This window comes from Mustela erminea, chromosome 12 (assembly GCF_009829155.1).
Source record: "Mustela erminea isolate mMusErm1 chromosome 12, mMusErm1.Pri, whole genome shotgun sequence".
Classification (NCBI taxonomy): domain Eukaryota; kingdom Metazoa; phylum Chordata; class Mammalia; order Carnivora; family Mustelidae; genus Mustela; species Mustela erminea.
This window is the reverse complement of record NC_045625.1, coordinates 77,845,950-77,863,737: the sequence shown is the minus strand read 5'-3', so window position 1 is coordinate 77,863,737 and position 17,788 is coordinate 77,845,950. Positions and strand designations below refer to the sequence as shown.

The window sequence follows — 17,788 nt, the reverse complement described above, 5'->3', positions numbered from 1 at the left end:
CAATTTCTCCACCCGTGGGTCAGGAATTCAACATCAGCTTAGCTGGGTCATTTAGGGTTGCTGACCAGAGTTGCTCACCTGGTTGCAGTCAAGATGTTGGTTGGGGCTACATCCGAAGTCTTGACTGGAGCTGGGGGACCCACTTTCAAGCTCATTCTACACATGCAGCTGTTTGGAGAAGGCCTTCTTTCTTCACCACGTGGAACTCTCCATGGGGTTATTTGAAATGTCCTCATGACATTGTCTCCATGCCAAGTGATCCGACTGAAGAATGGAAGTCCTTCATGACTTGCAAAAATTTTTACATTCTTGGCAGTTGTGGGTTACCATTCTCAGTTTGGAAAAGTCGCAGACACAGGGGATGTTTGCGCTCACAAGATTTGGTTTTTCTCATGGCCTTCCATTGGGTGATCAAGAGAAAGACTTGGAGCAGGTCAGGAGGCCAGGCCTCCTGGCTTACGATATGATATCCAGGATAGCTGCTGCGGGGGGCTCATGTAAGTCACACGTTTCTACCTCTGTCTCTTCATTAGAAGTGAGACACTGCAGCCACACTTCAGGAGGGAGAGGAATGAGGCTATACCGAAGGGAGAAGTTATCAAGGGAATCTGTAGAGGGGCACCTGGGTGGCTCAATGGGTTAAAGCCTTTGCCTTCAGCTTGGGTCCTGATCTCAGGGTCCTGGGATCAAGTACCACATCGCATCAGGCTGTCTCCTCAGTGGGGAGCCTGCTTCCCCCTCTCTCTCTCTGCCTACTTGTGATCTCTGTCTCTGTCAAATAAATAAATAAAATCTTAAAAAAGAGACAGAGAGAATCTGTAGAGAGATCTTTAAAGCAGCACACACCAGAAACTATAAAAATGAAGATGAGTAAAAAATATATTTGTTTTTATTGCTGCAAAAGAATTCAGTTAAAGCATAAATAGTAACCATGTATTCTGGGGTTTATTATGCACATTAAAGTAAAATGTGTGACAACAGCATGAATGCTGGAAGAAAGGAATTGGAAGTATATTGTAGGAGTGGTAATACAACTATATATTCAGTGGTATAATACTTTGAAGGTGAACTGTGAATAACAATGTATATTGGAAGCCCTAAGGAAAGCACTGAAACTTCTTTTTGTAAAGAGCTGTCACTCATAAACCAGTAGTGGAGATGAAATCAACAAAATAAGCCCAGGAATAAATGAGAAAGGAGAAAAAAAGAGGAAATGGAACAAGTAGAAAACTAGCAAAATGGTAGGTTTAAATTCACCCATGTCAATAATTACTTTAAAGTGTAAACGGTTTAAATACCCAATTACAAGACAACAAAACATAAAGACAATCAGAATGAATAAAAAGGCAAGACCTAGGTACATACTATCAATAAGAAACCCATTTTAGAAATAAATCGGAAAGTTGAAAAGTGGGATTTTTTGATAAGAGCTTGCAAAAACTGGCATGCTTCAAGGTCTATAGTTCAGTAACAGAATCACACCAATGTCCATGTCATGGTTTTGATTACTGTCTTATAGTTACGTGAAATGTTACTTTGGGGTGAAAGCTGGAGGGCACACAGGAACCCTCTACTTTTGTGTAACTTCTCCTGTCTTCTGGCAGCATGCATGAAACGAATAGGCTAAGTCACTCACTCGTCAAAAGGGTTAAGACCAAGCCCCAGACTCCACAGTTTTGCTGACAAGTCTGGGATGCTGACAGACTTGGCATTCCAGATTTGGAAGGACAAGATCCTACAGGCCAGTTCAGGAATATGAGAAATCCTAGGATACGGCAGCAGATGCTCTTACCTACATGGTTAATATGGCCTAAAGTAATAAGGCTCTTGTGTTCTGTAGTGATGAACAGCTACAGGTGGGTTGGAGACATTTGCTCACTCTTCCCGGCAGGAAGAGATAGGGATGTTATCACCATAGAGCAGCAAGCCCTGTGGCCCCAGCCAGAGGCAATAAGGCTGCATCTACTGACAGAGTCCTCAACTGAGATTAAAGTCAGCAATGAGCAATCTGCTATTCAATACAGAGGACCTGAAAACAGACAGCCGTTTGGTTGAACTGAATGTGGGTGGCCCCTCGAAAGTGAGGAAGAAGCCTTGCCTATCAGTGCAAAGTCTTGCCACAGCCAAACGTGGCTGGCAGTGAAGTTGGGGCTCTGGGTGCCGGGATGGCCAAAGCTAGAAGACTGGACTGGACAGCACAGTGGCATGTGCTCGAGCACCAAGTAAAGGGCCCTAGGAGCTGGGCATGCATTAGATGCTGGAAGCACACAGGGAAGGAAGCAGCAGTCTGCTCGGACATTAACTCTGGAGTCAGGTCAATGGAGAAAATCAGGCTTCCCTCCCACCATTTCCTCCCACTGTCTCCGTGGACTTGCCTCCCAGCTGGAGGCAACTTGGTCTCCTGGCTGCTGTGCTGTAGCCCGTAATGCACGTGTTAAACTTCTTGGTTCTGTGATCCTATAGGGGAAAAAGACACTTCAATTGAACTGATAGTATGGGCAGGGCTTGTGATGGGAAGGAAGGTGTGAAAAATTGTTAGCAGCTCATCTGAGCCAGGGAGAGCTGGTGGCTAACTAAGCAGGTGAATACAAGAAGCCAAGACGAAACTCACAGTCAAACCACAGGGAGCTTCTGCTCCATTTTCATCCTGGGACAGCACACCAGTCAGGGGTCAGCAGGGTCTGCACAGACATGGTAGTAGTTTCATTGCTAAAGGAAGTCCAGACAGGCTCCTGCAAGCTTGCAGACCTGGAGGGTGGGGTGGAAGAGGAGGAGGACCTAGGAATAGGAGTGGGTCAAGTACTGAGTGGGAGTATTAGCAGGTGTCAGCAGAGGCCCCCGAGGAAGGCTCATCCCAAAGCTGCTGACAGGCACTGGGCCAGGGCTTCTGCTGTGCATAGGAGCCTGCATTTTTGACTGCAAGTCCCACTAGAGACTGCAGTGCAGCAAGTCTGGTCCAGCGAGGCCAGCTTTGTTCCATGAACCTGCCGGGTAAAGCCTTTGTAATGACCTAGGTTCAGGCCTGAAAAAAAGGAAAAAAAAAAATCGCAGTTGTTTTTCCTAAGGAGTCAGACACCTCAAAAATAACCTCTCACTGAGGCCCTTTGGGCCAATTCAGTACATGTATCATGGATCTGATGTATTATTTGCCTGCACATTTCCTTCCACTTAAGGGTCACGGTCAAGGGCTGTTTCTTCCTGGGTGGTCCAGCAGAAATTATACTGAACTCCAGAAGAGAGAACCCACAGCTTCAAAGACTTACTGGCTGCCTAAATTCTCACAGGCATAGCCAAGTACTACAACAGAATCAAATGCCAATCACCAAAGACACCTTTGTACAAAAGAAGGAAGTTATTAATCTGCCACTAAGCTTTTGAGACTGAATGATGCCTCGTTGGGTTTGACGTTCTCATTTGGAGGTGAGTTAGTTTGGACCTGATGACTACCAAGGTGAAAAGGACCCAACAAGCCTTCCAAGTCAAAACAAATAGCATATTCAAGGGTGTAGCTGGCCATGAGAATAGGGCAATGGTGCTTTGAGAAAAGGGAAGCTATTCCTTTGGAGGTAAACTTAATGCCCCACTCTGACACCTAAGGCAAAGTCGTTGGTTCAATGGGCCTCTTGACTCACAGACATTAGCTGAAGTCCTGGGCCTAGATCCCTGGTTGGCTACGTTGAAACCTAGCAGGGTCCAATGGGCTGTAGTCACTCAGGCCTCAGTCACTCAGGCAGCTGGGTAAATCCAGAAGCAGGCCCTTGTTATCAGTAGCTAGAACTCAAAGCAGTGCTCTGAGACTGGCCAGCCCTCCCACTGATGGAGCTCGACACAGGTTTATGAACTTTTGGATGGTTGCCAATGACTTGTCTGGTATACCAGCTGAAAACCTAGACTGGCAGATTAAAGATACCTCTCGAGGGGCACCTGGGTGGCTCAGCGGGTTAAGCCGCTGCCTTCGGCTCAGGTCATGATCTCAGGGTCCTGGGATCGAGCCCCGCATGGGGCTCCCTGCTCAGCAGGGAGCCTGCTTCCTCCTCTCTCTCTCTGCCTGCCTCTCTGCCTACTTGTGATCTCTCTCTGTCAAATAAATAAATAAAATCTTAAAAAAAAAAAGATACCTCTCTTTGGACATTACACTTAAATAAATTGTTCAACTTCTGTAAGTTAAAAAAATGAATATTAAAATTATATACTTTTTCCTGCCCAAAATGACAAGTTTAGCAAAACCTAGTACTGGCCAGAAAATGGATGCAAAGCTATTCCAAAACACTATCGGTGGCATGGAAAATGTTCACCATTTTGAAAGGCAAGTTGACTGAAAATGCACATGATTTTGGCTGGCTGGATGATTCTGCTTCTGTGTATCCAAGAGAAATAATCCAACTCTCTAAGAGGCAGGTACTAGCATGTTTCTACAAGTGAGATTAACCCTCCATTAAGTTTTGCCTGTGCCTTCTCTCCCGTTACCTACCATTTTAATTTCTTTACAATTCCCAGCAAACTTTAATATTCAAGAATCGATACATACATACCTGTCATCTTTGAATCCCCCCAGGATTCCACTGAAAATTTTTTTTTTCACCGTAACATTAATGTCTTGGGACTTATCTTCATCTTTTTCTATCACTATACAGCAGTCAACACAGAGTGAAATTACATTGTCTATCTACCAGGTGCTTTCACATAGGATACCACACACAGCAGCACATGACCACCTTAAACCCTCTGAAGTAAGTGGTATCAATCCTCTTACAGATGAGGCAACACACTTAGAGCATCTTGCCTGAGATGGCAAACAACAGTTCAGGGGAACAAACCCAGAGTAAGCGCCAAGTCCATCGGTTCTGCTACTAATGGCTGGTCCTGGAACTCTCTTGTACTGGTGTCCTTTAGAGTTATTTTCTGTTATTTAACAAAACCAAAGACCAAGATTAAATAGTATTAAGGCCTAACATACTCAAAGACCAAGTACTCTTATTATTGACTTTCTAGAAGCATATAAGAATAAGCTCATCTAAGGATTAAGAATTCAAATTCCCACATCTACAGTTACTACTGACTTAGATGGAAACAACCAAGCAAATACTGTTTCGTAGCAATTGGCAGACTTTAATATTCAAGAAAAATTAATTCCATCATACACATTAAAAATATAGGAAATTTCATGCAGACATGAAGCTTCCAATTCAGCCTTTGTGGCAACTTTTAGAATGAGAATTACATATAAATACAGTACATTTTACAGTTCCCAAACTTCATAATTTTATACTGTGATTTATACAGCTTCTCTTTATATTTTACATTTCCCATCTTGCTCACTTGATTAAAATACCCTAACCTGCACCGCTTCAGAATATGGAAAAAAGGGGGGGAAGCAAGCACGATGACTTATCTCCTCCTGCTTTATGAAAATGAAAACATTTGTATATCGAGCTAATATAAGGAATTAGAACAAAAAATTTTAAGGCTTACATACTTTAGTAGCTAGGACTACAAATAACAAATAGAAAATTAAATCCTCCAGTGACATTTCTATTATTGACTGATACCACAATTTTCAAGTTTCGAATATCTTAACTACAAAAGCAATGAGAAAAAAAGTGATGCAGATTTATGTAGAATATTTGAAAAACAGTAGTCATGATAGGAGAAGTTAAAAACAAATGAAATAACTGATTTCAGAATTAACGAAAAGCTAAGCTGTAATTTAGAAAATTTAGAAATGTAAGTAATATTATTAAAGAGTAAAACCTGATAGCCAAAATTTTAAGTAATAAAGCCGAGTCCTTGCTACCAATATATTTTTGCCTCTATGAGAAAAAACAAGATCATTTGTTCTGATACAAGTAAAAAAGTGAATACCAGTCAGTGAATAAAAAGCTTTTCTATATTACTCAAAAACAGCCTGCATTCCTTTCCTTTCAGTGGATTTTTTAAATACTTAGGATCCTTTTAAACTTTTCTTTTTTCCTGAAACAAACAAAAACAAATTTGGATTTTCCCCCCTACCAATTAATTGAAAATTCATTCACATGGTAGTTAATGAAAATTCTAATAACTGAACGTCTGCCAAGTATTGGGGGTAGAGGGAGACACAAAAAAGAGAAATAGTTTTTGGGTTGTTTTTTTTTTAAACTCAAGAGACTAAAGCCTCCAGAATTTAGCAAGTCAAAAAAACTTCACAGAGCCCTTTACTGCATAACAGGAGCAAAGGCCACAAGAACTCCCTCACTGTCCACGGAAAAGCTCCTACTAATAAGATGCCAAATTGCGTGGACTCTCCCAACCTAACAAAAAAGGCCTAAAGATTCATGAGTAAGTTTTCCTATTAGAACATGACATTAATCCTACAGCACATTATTGAGATTAAGTCTATCTAATTCAAATTGCCACAGAGGTCATTTAATGCCATCATAATCACCTGTTGGATATTTTCACAGGTGATTATGATGGCATTAAAGACTACTTCCTTTTCCCAAGAAAAGGTTACAAATCAGTCATCTCTGCTTTCCAAGCTACTAGAAACAAAATAATAAACATAAAAAATATATATAAAGGAAAACTCCCTCCAATAGAAAAGATCTGCTAGAGGTAGAAATTTAAAGCAGCATATACTGTTTCAACTCCAGCTATCAGGGAACAAAAGTGGTGTTAATCTAAAATTACATGAATGGCTGCTGCTTACAATATTGAAGACACAGACCACGGGCAGTAAGTTATCCCTGAATTTCATATTCAGAATTTCCCCACGGTAATACCATCATGACAGTTTTTGGGAAAAAAAAAAAGTGCTTGCTTTTGTGATCCAGGTAATTTAAAGAAAAGACATTATTGTAAACATTCACTGACAAACTGTATTCACTTCTAGTTTAAAATCATACATTTCAAATGGGAGATTTTATTATTTCCCCATTTTCTGAGCAGTACCTTGAATAAAGGCTTTTGTGCCTCACAAAAGAGTGTTCAGATCTCATACATTTCAGAGTGATTCATGATGAGTATGCTTTCAAATAATGTTCAGGTTAGTATGCCCCAAAGACTCTCAGTTACTTGAATGCTTAAATGCATTTTACTGGCCTGTGATCTAATTAAATTCAGCATTTCATAAAAATGAAATGGTTGATGCTTCTCTAAATTCAGCTGAGCTAGAAAAAAAATAATTTGAGTGATTAAAAGGACACACACACATTTTATGAATGGATTGCTTAGGTCCAAAGCAAACGGAAGTCCCAATTCCAGATGCTGAATGTGACAGAGGATCCTCAGACTCTTCTAAAAATAATATGTGCAATGCACACAAAACAAAGATTTGGGGGGACATCGATACTAGTAGTCATTAATATGGCAGACTTGCAACAGATAGCTTCATGAAGACCACTGGAGATAAAGTTTTCTCTACTGAAAGACAATTCTGGGCTTCAGGGAAAATGTATACTTGAAGAAGACATTTCCTCCATTTTTACTTCTGTAGTACAAATATGCATGGCATAGTATATTTCTGAAAAAGCGATAGACGTATTAAGAAAATAGACGCTATTTCTAAATTTTGTTAGGAATAAGAAGGCACCACTGATTTGAGGTTGTGTCCTGTCATTGGGAGAGTTGATTTTGAGTTGTTTATTTCAGGATTTGCTCTTATCAAACTCTTTTCCTGCTGATACCACTTGAGAACGTTACTGCGGTTTACGGACCACAAACAAGACACATTCATAGTAGTATTTCATCATGGAGAGATCATTCACAGTATATGTTGACAAGACAGATTCTTTTTCCACCTGGAATGCAAACAATAATCCTAATGATGACGATGACCATGAGGATAATACAAACAGTACTTGTGACAGGTACCACTGCAAACGTACTCTACTGACTTCTCACATACACATACCCCCTTAAGACTGGCATTATTAGCAATCGCACTTTACAAAGAACAGATTGCTCATGGTCACACCAGTAATAAGAGCTGGAGCTCTCCATGACTCTGTTACATTGCTTCTCTTCATTTTTAAGAACAAATCTGTTGTTTATTTTTTTAATGAATGAAATGCTTTTAAATAAACATACAACTAAAACACAAATCAAAGTGTCATAAAACCTTCTAATCGCATGATTAAAAAGACCGAACACTACAGAAGTACACACAGTGAACGCTGTCACTGCCCTCCCCACTCCGTCTGCTCCTCCAGACGCTCCTGGGTTTGGTATCTGCCTGGCTACCACGGCCGACACTGTTGAGAACGGGAAGCTGCCATGTACTGAGAGCTGACTGATGACATCAGGGATTAGTTTTCCATTTACCCATACACTATGCCAAAGCCTAATAATTCTAAAAGCCGACTATTATTTTCACTTTGTGGATGAGAGAACAATTAAGAAGCCAAGTCAGGAACTGTCATGACATTCCCATTCCTAAGAGCGTAGGAAGTGAAACGCCGTCCGTCCTTACCTCCACCTGGAATCCATACTGCAGAACGACATTTTTTATATCTTCATAGCTCAATTCTATGGAAAGTTCATTTGCCAAATTTTCAAAGTGGTAAAGTAGGGGACCTATGGTTTAAAGATATTATGAATGAATTACTTAAATATAAACAGGCACTAGTTGCTGTGGTAGAATGCCAAAATGAATTATAAGATGGGTAGTAGGTGAAACGAACAAAAAGGAGAACAGAACCTTTACATCTGCCAAGGGCATGTGTCCAAACCCCTGAAACTTTGGCCCATTTGAGTGCTGGGCCCACACTAGTGAGGAGGGAGTCCCTGTGGCATACCAGGGCTGCACTGTGATTCTCCACATAGGAGCCTTACACCTGTAACTCCGAGGTCACTGAAGGAGCACCTGGATCAGAGTCCCTAAATTCCGAAAGTATACTGTAATTGTAATTCCTTAAGTAAATGCACAACTGCAGCTGCAGACTGCGTATCATGTGAAAACAGAAGGGTCCTCAAGCCAGCCTAGGTCTAAGAGAGTGCATGCACGTGGTGGGAAGTTATAGGCAAGGTTTCCTGGAAGGAAGATGTGACACCAGATCTGGCTCTTTAAGTGCACGACTCACATCTCAGCTCTAACACTCACTGATCGTGGGCCTGTGGACCCGTCCCCAGCTCCGCAACACCCAGTACCCTTGGCACAGAGAAGGCGTTCAGTCAGTGACAGCAACCACAGCTTTTTAAAATGACATTCCCCCTTTACTATTTTCTCATTCCATGTATCCAAGAACTATGACCCGACTCCAACCAGAGTCTCCAGGCTTTCAATCTCTCACGTTCTGCCCAGTCCGTCGTCAGCCTCGTCCAGGCCACACTATCATTCAATAGTTACTTTAGGACTAACCTAAACAATCTTCTCTTTTCCTTTCACTGGCATAACTGTAAGTCCAGTGCCCATCTCACGTCCCCTTCCCCTCATACAATGTGCTAATCACAGGGTTTAAGAGTAACAACAGGACAGTTTCTCCTAAAAGGCTCATCACTCTGTGGAACATACTTACTAAGTGTTAAAACGTTTTTCTTCCTCTCCTCTTTTCTTACCCTACATAAACCACTAGGAAAAATGACTATGAATATATATGTTAGTACTCTTTTCAGAAGAAAACAATGGTTCACCATCAAACTATTCTGTCAAGCTTAGTTTTATTAGGACTAGCAAAAATGACAGCAGCTACCATTTACTGAGCACTGCTGTGTCCTAGACCATCCCGATGCCTTTGAAGCCCTATTATTATAAACACGAAGAGCCTCAGAGCAGTCCGTCCGGCTCTAACGTGTGTGATGTTCCTGCTCCATTATTTTAAGAGCCTCCAGCATTACTGTCTTCTTAGATCTAAACACACCAGGGATTTTTTACATACTCAGGTCATATTGTACCTCTCTTCATGTTGTGTTCCACCTAGAGAGCTCCAACTCCCCAATGCAAGCTTTAGTCATGCTCCCAAACCTTGCTGAAAGCAAGTTTTAATATAATCCATCTAAGTTTCCAGCTCTACTGCTCACTCTCTTAATATAGCCTACTTTAAAATTCATGTAATGTAGTATGGCTTTGCTCACTGATTATTTTTCATGTAATCCACACTTTTTAACTAGATTACAAGTTACATGAGTAAAGGCACACGTCTTCAGTTTCTTGTGAGTCCACCACAATGCCCAGCAGAGCAGTGAATGTACAGTTACACAGCTCTAATTTTACCACCCAAAGAGAACCATTATAGTTGACTATTTTTTACAGTCTATTACAGATGGTACTTCGACAAACATCTTTGTGCGTACTTCAGCCTTCTACAAGTACAATCAACCTAATGTTTCTACGTACTGTTCTCTATTAAAAAGAACCAGGGATCCTTTGTAGGGGGGTAGGGTGGCTACTCTCGGGGCCCGGAAGAGAGAATACAAGAAGAGCCTGGAACAGTGGTGATGCCAGAAAGGAGGCGATGTCAAATGGACACAGGGGAAGGGGGCCCTACATGCCAAATCTGGGACAAGTTAACTTAAACCATTTATATCCCTAAGGTTCTAAAAATTCCAGTTAAGAGACAGAGACTGTTAGATTGGATAACAAAATGTAACTATGCTGTTCCTAAGATACATCTAAAACAAAGAGAAAGGGTTTAAAATACAGAAAAATATACAGTACACATTAACTAGAAGAAAGCTTGTAACAGCTACCTTGAAATGCCTACTTAAAGAAACATGGCTTGCAATTGTTCAAAACAAAAAAGAGCGGGCACTCAAACCTCAGCAAAAAATTGTACAGGCTGGGCAAGGAGCTGTTGCGGGGGCAGGTCGGGGCGGGGGCAAGGGGAGGGTGGTTACTGCCTGCTCATTTCCCAAAGCTGACTTAACCAATATCCTTCTTTTATGTCCTACATCTCATCCTTACTCTCTACTAGGTCATGCCTTCATAAATTTTATTCTTTCCCATTCATTTTTTCCAGTGAATTAAACTTCTGGTCTTTGCCTCAGCATGGACTGGAACTTGGTTCCCTAGTGATAGCGGTCCACAGGCCCCCATATGTAGATCTTCAACTTCTCTTTTTCCCCATATAGTCACTCATATTTCAGGATTATTCCAGATTCTCCATATAGCTGGTCATTTTCCAGGCTTACTACAGGTCAACTGGTTCACATTCGGTGTTTTGCAAAACTTATCCAGCTACCCCACCTGAAAAAAGGTTACATCTTGTTGTCTCCTGATGACCTTCTTGCCATTCTCTGTCATTGTTTTAGACCCTTTTTCTATTTTTACAACCACTGCAACAAGGTCTCAGTGTGTAAAGGAGATAATGTGTCAGTTATCTGCCTTTTACAGGAAACCTCTCATGTTTTAAAAAACATTCAGCTTTATGATGCTTTGGTACTTGCAAGATGATAGAAAATATACACACTGGTTTCTGGCAAAAAGCTCCCGAAACCCTTGTAATTTCCTAAGTGATAAGAACACTAGGAGCATCTTTTGTTCAAATATTGGGCCTGTAACTCTGGTCCCTGACACAGAGCTCCTGAAACTCATAATTCGTGGGTGACAGAAGCATCTTTGGTTCTAATGAGACAACTTTCAGTGAGGGCTGGTCACCCAAAACACCAACCCATGATTAGAAGGTTGGATTTTCAGCTCTGCCCCACTAATGTCTTGAGAAGGGAGAAGGCCTTAAAAATGGAATGGCTGGGCGCCTGGGTGGCTCAGTGGGTTAAGCTGCTGCCTTCGGCTCAGGTCATGATCTCAGGGTCCTGGGATCGAGTCCCGCATCGGGCTCTCTGCTCAGCAGGGAGCCTGCTTCCCTCTCTCTCTCTGCCTGCCTCTCTGCCTACTTGTGAACTCTGCCTGTCAAATAAATAAATAAAATCTTTAAAAAAAAAAAAAATGGAATGGCTGATCAAGCCTCCATTAAATCCCAAGAGCACAGGGGCGCCTGGGTGGCTCAGTGGGTTAAGCTGCTGCCTTTGGCTCAGGTCATGATCTCAGGGTCCTGGGATCGAGCCCCGCATCGGACTCTGCTCAGCGGGGAGCCTGCTTCCTCCTCTCTCTCTCTCTGCCTGCCTCTATGCCTACTTGTGATCTCTCTCTGTCAAATAAATAAATAAAATCTTTAAAAAAAAAAAAAAAAAAAAATCCCAAGAGCACAGAGTCCAGAGAGCTACTGGGAGGAACATTTGCAGGTGCTGGGAGAGTGGCAACCCCGGGACAGAGCATGGAAGCCCCACACCCCTTCCCGGATACTCTGCCCTACGCTCCTCTTCCATCTGGATGTTCCTCTGGATCCTTCACATCCTTTAATAAAATGGTCAACCTACTTGTTTCGCTAAGTTCCGTGAGCCACTCTAGCAATCACACCTAAAGAGGGGCTCACTGGAACCTCCAATCTGCAGCCCATAGATCTACAGTTGGTCGGAAGCACAAGTGACAGTTTTGGACTAGGGGCTGAAGTTGTGGAAAATGGGGGAGAGGGTCCTGTGAGACTGACCCCTTCCCCTGTGGTATCTCACACTACCTCCAGGCAGACTGTATCAGGAGTTAAAGTGGGGGGCACCCAGCTGGTGTCAAAGAGAACTCTTGTGGCGGGAAAACTTACATTTGGTAATCAGACATGTCAGAGTATGAGTGCTTTACTATATGAGGAATAAAGGAGACACACGAGGAAGAAATACATAGTAGGGAAGAACTGAGTTTTTTCCCTTTCATAGGAAGGAAAAGACTACGAGTCTTTCTTTTTAGTACTTTAACCTGTTTATTCTTCCAGACAAAATTAGGTTTCGTCTGCTAATTGCCTGCCCTCCCCTGCTGGACTACAAATACACCAGCTCACACATATGCACTCCCACACGCAGTTTTCACCATAAATTACACATAACGTCTTTAAGGATCACCATGAAAAGCTGAGGAACAGGATGCACAGGCACACTTCTACATTTTGCTAATAACAGACTTTCCCAAAGGACACATACAAACAGTTTCCTTAAAAAGCTCACTCTCACCAGCTATCCCTAATGAGGAATACTAGAGTACTTCAGATCCCCTTAAAGAGATTAAAAAAAAAAAAGATTTATTTATTCATTTATTTGACAGACCAAGATCACAAGTAGGCAGAGAGAGAGAGGAGGAAGCAGGCTCCCCGCTGAGCAGAGAGCCCAATGTGGGGCTCGATCCCAGGACCCTGGGATCATGACCCGAGCCGAAGGTAGAGGCTTTAACCCAGTGAGCCACCCAGGTGCCCCTTAAAGAAATTTTTAAAATTACCACTTGTGATTTCATAGAACACAGACAACATCTTCACTGTAATTTAACTTCCAGTGTAGCTTCTTAGTATTCCACTACGGCTGACAGGGGCCGTTCTCATTTTCTATGAATGCGTTGACGATCTGGTCTTACATCACCACAGTTAGGGTGAAACTGTCCCCCAGGGGTTGATGCACTCTCAGCTTACAGATAAAATTATTTTTTCAGGTCCACAGGACTGACACCCAAACCATGGGAATGTTATGAATTTACTGACAGAAATGCCACTCTGTCCTGTCTCCTGGCAGCCAGCCTTCTGTGGCATCTTCACACCACGTCTCCTCCGCTTTCCAGCTTTGAAACAAGACACTCACACACACACCAGTCACTGAGGAGCCGCCGGGTGTCGGGCTCTGCGGGAGGCAAAGAGCCAGCGCCAGCTTCCGGCCCTCACGGAGCTCACGACTAGCAGAGGAAACAAAACGTATCGGGGGCCACCGCGTGTTGAGTTAAATGCTCACGGACTGTGCGAGAACGGAAACGAGGAATACAACAAACGTGTCCTCCAGCGTGCAAGGATCAGCTCGGCTGAGTGTGAAAGCACCTAGGAAAGAGGCAACGCGAGAGGAGAGGGAAGAGAGCGGCCTCTCCAGGGCAGGGGCGGCGTCTCTGCGCAGGGCCGGGGTGGGACGGAACAGAAATAACGAAGCTCAGACGCGAGGACCACAAGGGCACTTTGCCCCATCCGGAAGAGTTCTGGGTATCTCGAAAGCTGGAACTGTACGTAGGGAGCGTGACAGGCCCAGATTCCGGTGTCGGGAGGATCCCCCTGGTGGCAGCATACGGAGGACTCAGCGAGGCGCAGAAGACTGGAGACAACCTGAAGGCGGGGGTCCCCCACCGCAGCCGCTGCAGTCACCGGGCAAGCAGGGACGAGGGCCCGAACTAAGGAAGGAGCCGAGCTGAACAGTAGTTCTCGGCTGGGCGGATTCTGCACTCCCGTCCTCACACCTGAGGAGGTCCTGCTGCAGTGGAACCAGCAGGAGCCAGGGATGCCGCTCACCACCGCCCTGGCTGCAGGCAACCCTCCCTCTCCACAGCCTCCACACGAAGAACCATCCAGCCCCGAATGCCAATAGTGCCAGGGCTGAGGAACCCTGGCACAGAAGATTCAAGACCTACAGAGAAGTTTCAGGAGACGTGCCTTGTGCAGTGACCGCGCGCAGACGGCGAGGAAGAGGAGGGGTAAAGGGGCGCGCACAGGCTTCTGCCTGGGGGCGTCGGCATCCACGATGGATCCGAAAAGACAAGGGGTTTTCCTGGATGTCGCAGTACCCCAGTTGGCACACAGTGGCTTGGACCAGAGATGCAGACTGGGAAATGAAAGAGCAGGAGGAGCTCCGCTGGGAGTCTCGTGTCGTAAAGGACGAGGACGCGGCACGCAGAGTGAGAACGCTTTTCCCGACAGATGCCCACAGCACACCAGGAGTGAGGAAAAATCCACTCTGAGATCATCATCATTTTGTAACCTCAGCTTACACATGTGAAGAATTTGACTTGGAAAGTACTGACCTCCAGAATAACTTTTTTTTTTTTTTTTTCCGAATAACTACTTTTAAGGTCTATGCGTCTCCATTATTCCAATGCTCCGAATTGTTTAGGAACTCTGTGGTATGAAGAGTAGAAGCTCTCCGAACTGACCTTCCCACCCCCCACCCGACCCAAGTGCCCTATTACCTCTGAAGCCTGAGACAGATCACAGTGCAGCCCAGCATGTCTGCTCTTATCAGTGTGCTTATGAGGAGCCAATTGTATTTGTTCGGAGCAGTTACAATTCCTATTATATAACTTAATAAAATATTAATAAACCAATTAAGATAAAAGCTCAAAGAGAAAAGTTTCTATGAAAGTTAACACTTTGGAAATATACAAAACCTTCCCCTACCTCAGTAACCAGGGTCAGAAACATTAATCACATAATTAACAATAACTGTTAGACCCAGGATGTGCCTGCAGAACTAGCTGGTTAGGCATTCAAGCGGTTGGTTCTGGGCTGTGAGGTTGTCTCTGCCTTACATGTAAGCTCCGGGACCCCACTGCAAGTTACTTACAGCAAGATCAGACTCTCCAACTACGAAACAGTAGAAATACCATTTCAACCTAGGGTTGTTCTGTGATTCAGTAAGGTGTTTGCTCACCCGCAGTGAACATCACAGGTTCAAACTACACAGGTCCACTTCTACATGTTTTGTTTTGTTGATAAACACAGCTTACTACTGTCAATGTATTTTCTCCTTCTTATGATTTTCTTAATAACATTCTTTTCTCTAGCTTACTTTAAGAATACACTATACAATATACACAGTATATAGATATGCACACAGTATATACTGTATGTAATACTGTAGACAGTCTACCGTAGTAGACAAAATACACGCTAATTGTTTATGTTATCAGTAGGCTTCTGGTCAACAGCAGGCTATCTGGCTATCTGTAGTTAAGTTTTTGGGGAGTCAAAAGTTATACACATATTTCTGATTGTGCAAGGGGTCAGCATCCCTAAGGCCCACGCTGTTCCAGGGTTGTTTCAATCATTCCCTGGGAAATTTTTAGAGAAATTTAAATAAGTGACTCCTTCGAAAGAGGACCTAAGGTTTGGGATAACTTTCATATTACAGTTGCATTTTATAGCCACTCTCATTTGTCCCATGACATTCTAAACAGAAGTTTGAAAAGACCTACTTCTATCTTTGGTCTTAGTCCTAATGGCAAAATCTGTGGTGAAACCCAGCCATTAAAAAAAGAGCACGTGACAGAACCCAACAACAAGACTAGACCCATTCTGAAGGCCACGGACTCAAACCTGTTTGTTATCTCTCAGGGCTTGCACTGCTTTCAGAGGACTCCACACTAACTGGGATACAGTCTAAGGGAAATTATACAACATAACTATAACCTTTATGAATATTTGGTACCGTAAAGTTACCAAACCGAGAACAGAGTAGAAGTACTCAGGTTCACATATAAGATTCTAATAAGCACTGAGGAACTTACCTAGATTTATCCAAATTCCTCCTGGCTTGAGTATTTTCCATATTGTGTCAATGTAATCAATGACATTGTGAGCTGTGTCTATGAAGAAACAGGTAGCAATGCAGTCCCAGGTATCTATTCGAGGAAAACCACATTACTACATTCATTACGTTAGGTTGCCTTTTCTTTTAATTACTTCTACAAACGTTACCTCTTACGGATTATGAATATTTCATTTAACCAGAAGAATACAGAAGCTAAACTCATCCAGTCAACACTGAAGTTAGGGTAACCCAACAATCATTTATGAGCTGCTTTGCAATTCATGAAAGTTTTTACTAATAATTTGATAATCAACTTGGAAACCATTTTGATAATCTATATAACTAGGTATCTTTACCAAATGTACCTGTACGAGTTTTGTTTGTAAATCTACTCAATGTCTAGCCTTCGTTTCAAATGGGTTAAGATGAAATAATTGTCATTTCAGTTTTAAACTGATTTAAGCCACTGTTAACCACCAATTCTGGCAAGTTTCAGAAAGGCCATATGCCCTTGTTGCCAAGTGAGAAACAAATGGCATAAATATACTTAAACTACTCACCAGTACTTCCGATAATCACCAGTGGAACAGGGGAACGAGGCTGTCAGTGCCCCGTGGAGGCCGTGACTGGGCACAGGGACAGAGGTTGGATTCTACAAATCTCAGCGCCGTGAAGGCACTGATCCCACCGAGGATGACCTTCATCAACTGCTCTCCCAAGCCCTGCTGCAGAACAAGGTCACCTGTACTCGCCTAAGTGATGTCTTTCATTATGTCACCCCTCTCTTGAGAACTCGCTCTCTGGCCTATCCCCAGGACCTAACATTTTCCATCTCTCTCTTTCTACCTTTGGAATACGGGTTTTCAATGTCAGAGTTCAGGGAAAAATAAATAAAAGCTTGACTATCTCATTACTCCCCTGCTCAAGTCCCTCCAATGGCTTCCCACTTCTCTGAGTACAATCAAAGTCAGCCTCACCAAATCCTCCCCGATCTGATCTCCCACTGCGCCACTGCTCATTTCACCCCAGCCAAAGTGGCCTCTTGCTTTTCCTTCAGCAGAACAAGCACGCTCCCCACCCCTAAATTCACCTGCCCTTGCCACTGCTTCTGTCTGCAACATCTCCCCCCAAATAGCTAATGGTTTGCCTCTTCACTTTTTTGAGGTCCTCTGCTCAACATTTTTTTTTTTGAAAGTCTGCTTAGGGAGCCTTCCCTGGTAACTCTATAAACAGCAGCCTCTCCCCAGTCACTCTGTACCCCGTTACCCTGCCTCAGTACTCCTCTTTACATTACTAAATTTGTCACTGCCCCGTCTCCCTATTGGAACAGATTCCCCGTGACCAGGGGCTTTGCGTTGTTCACTGCTCTCTTTCCCATGCCTAGAACATACCTGGGACTTAGGTGCTCCAATAATTATTTGTTGAATGAATGATCTTGCTGACCTCTAAGGATACTATTTTTCTTCTTCCTTTTACTGCCAATCCACTCCCCAACCACCCC

The 17,788-nt window shown here is 43.2% G+C and overlaps 1 protein-coding gene across 4 annotated transcripts in view; it reads right to left on the bottom strand.

Annotated features, from left to right (window-relative positions):
- CARNMT1 (carnosine N-methyltransferase 1) overlaps positions 1-17,788 on the bottom strand; it is a 50,920-nt gene that overhangs the window by 4,864 nt on the left and 28,268 nt on the right. For 2 of the 4 annotated variants that reach the window (XR_004277378.1, XM_032307147.1), the window contains exon 6: positions 16,265-16,378. Coding sequence is in view for 3 of the 4 variants with exons in the window: in XM_032307147.1 (XP_032163038.1) it covers positions 16,265-16,378 (114 nt within the window). In the remaining variant the exon portion in view is untranslated. Of the gene's footprint in view, positions 1-6,463; positions 7,776-8,446; positions 8,551-16,264; positions 16,379-17,788 lie in introns of those variants that run through there. The other 2 variants (XM_032307144.1, XM_032307146.1) reach the window with 2 other exon arrangements.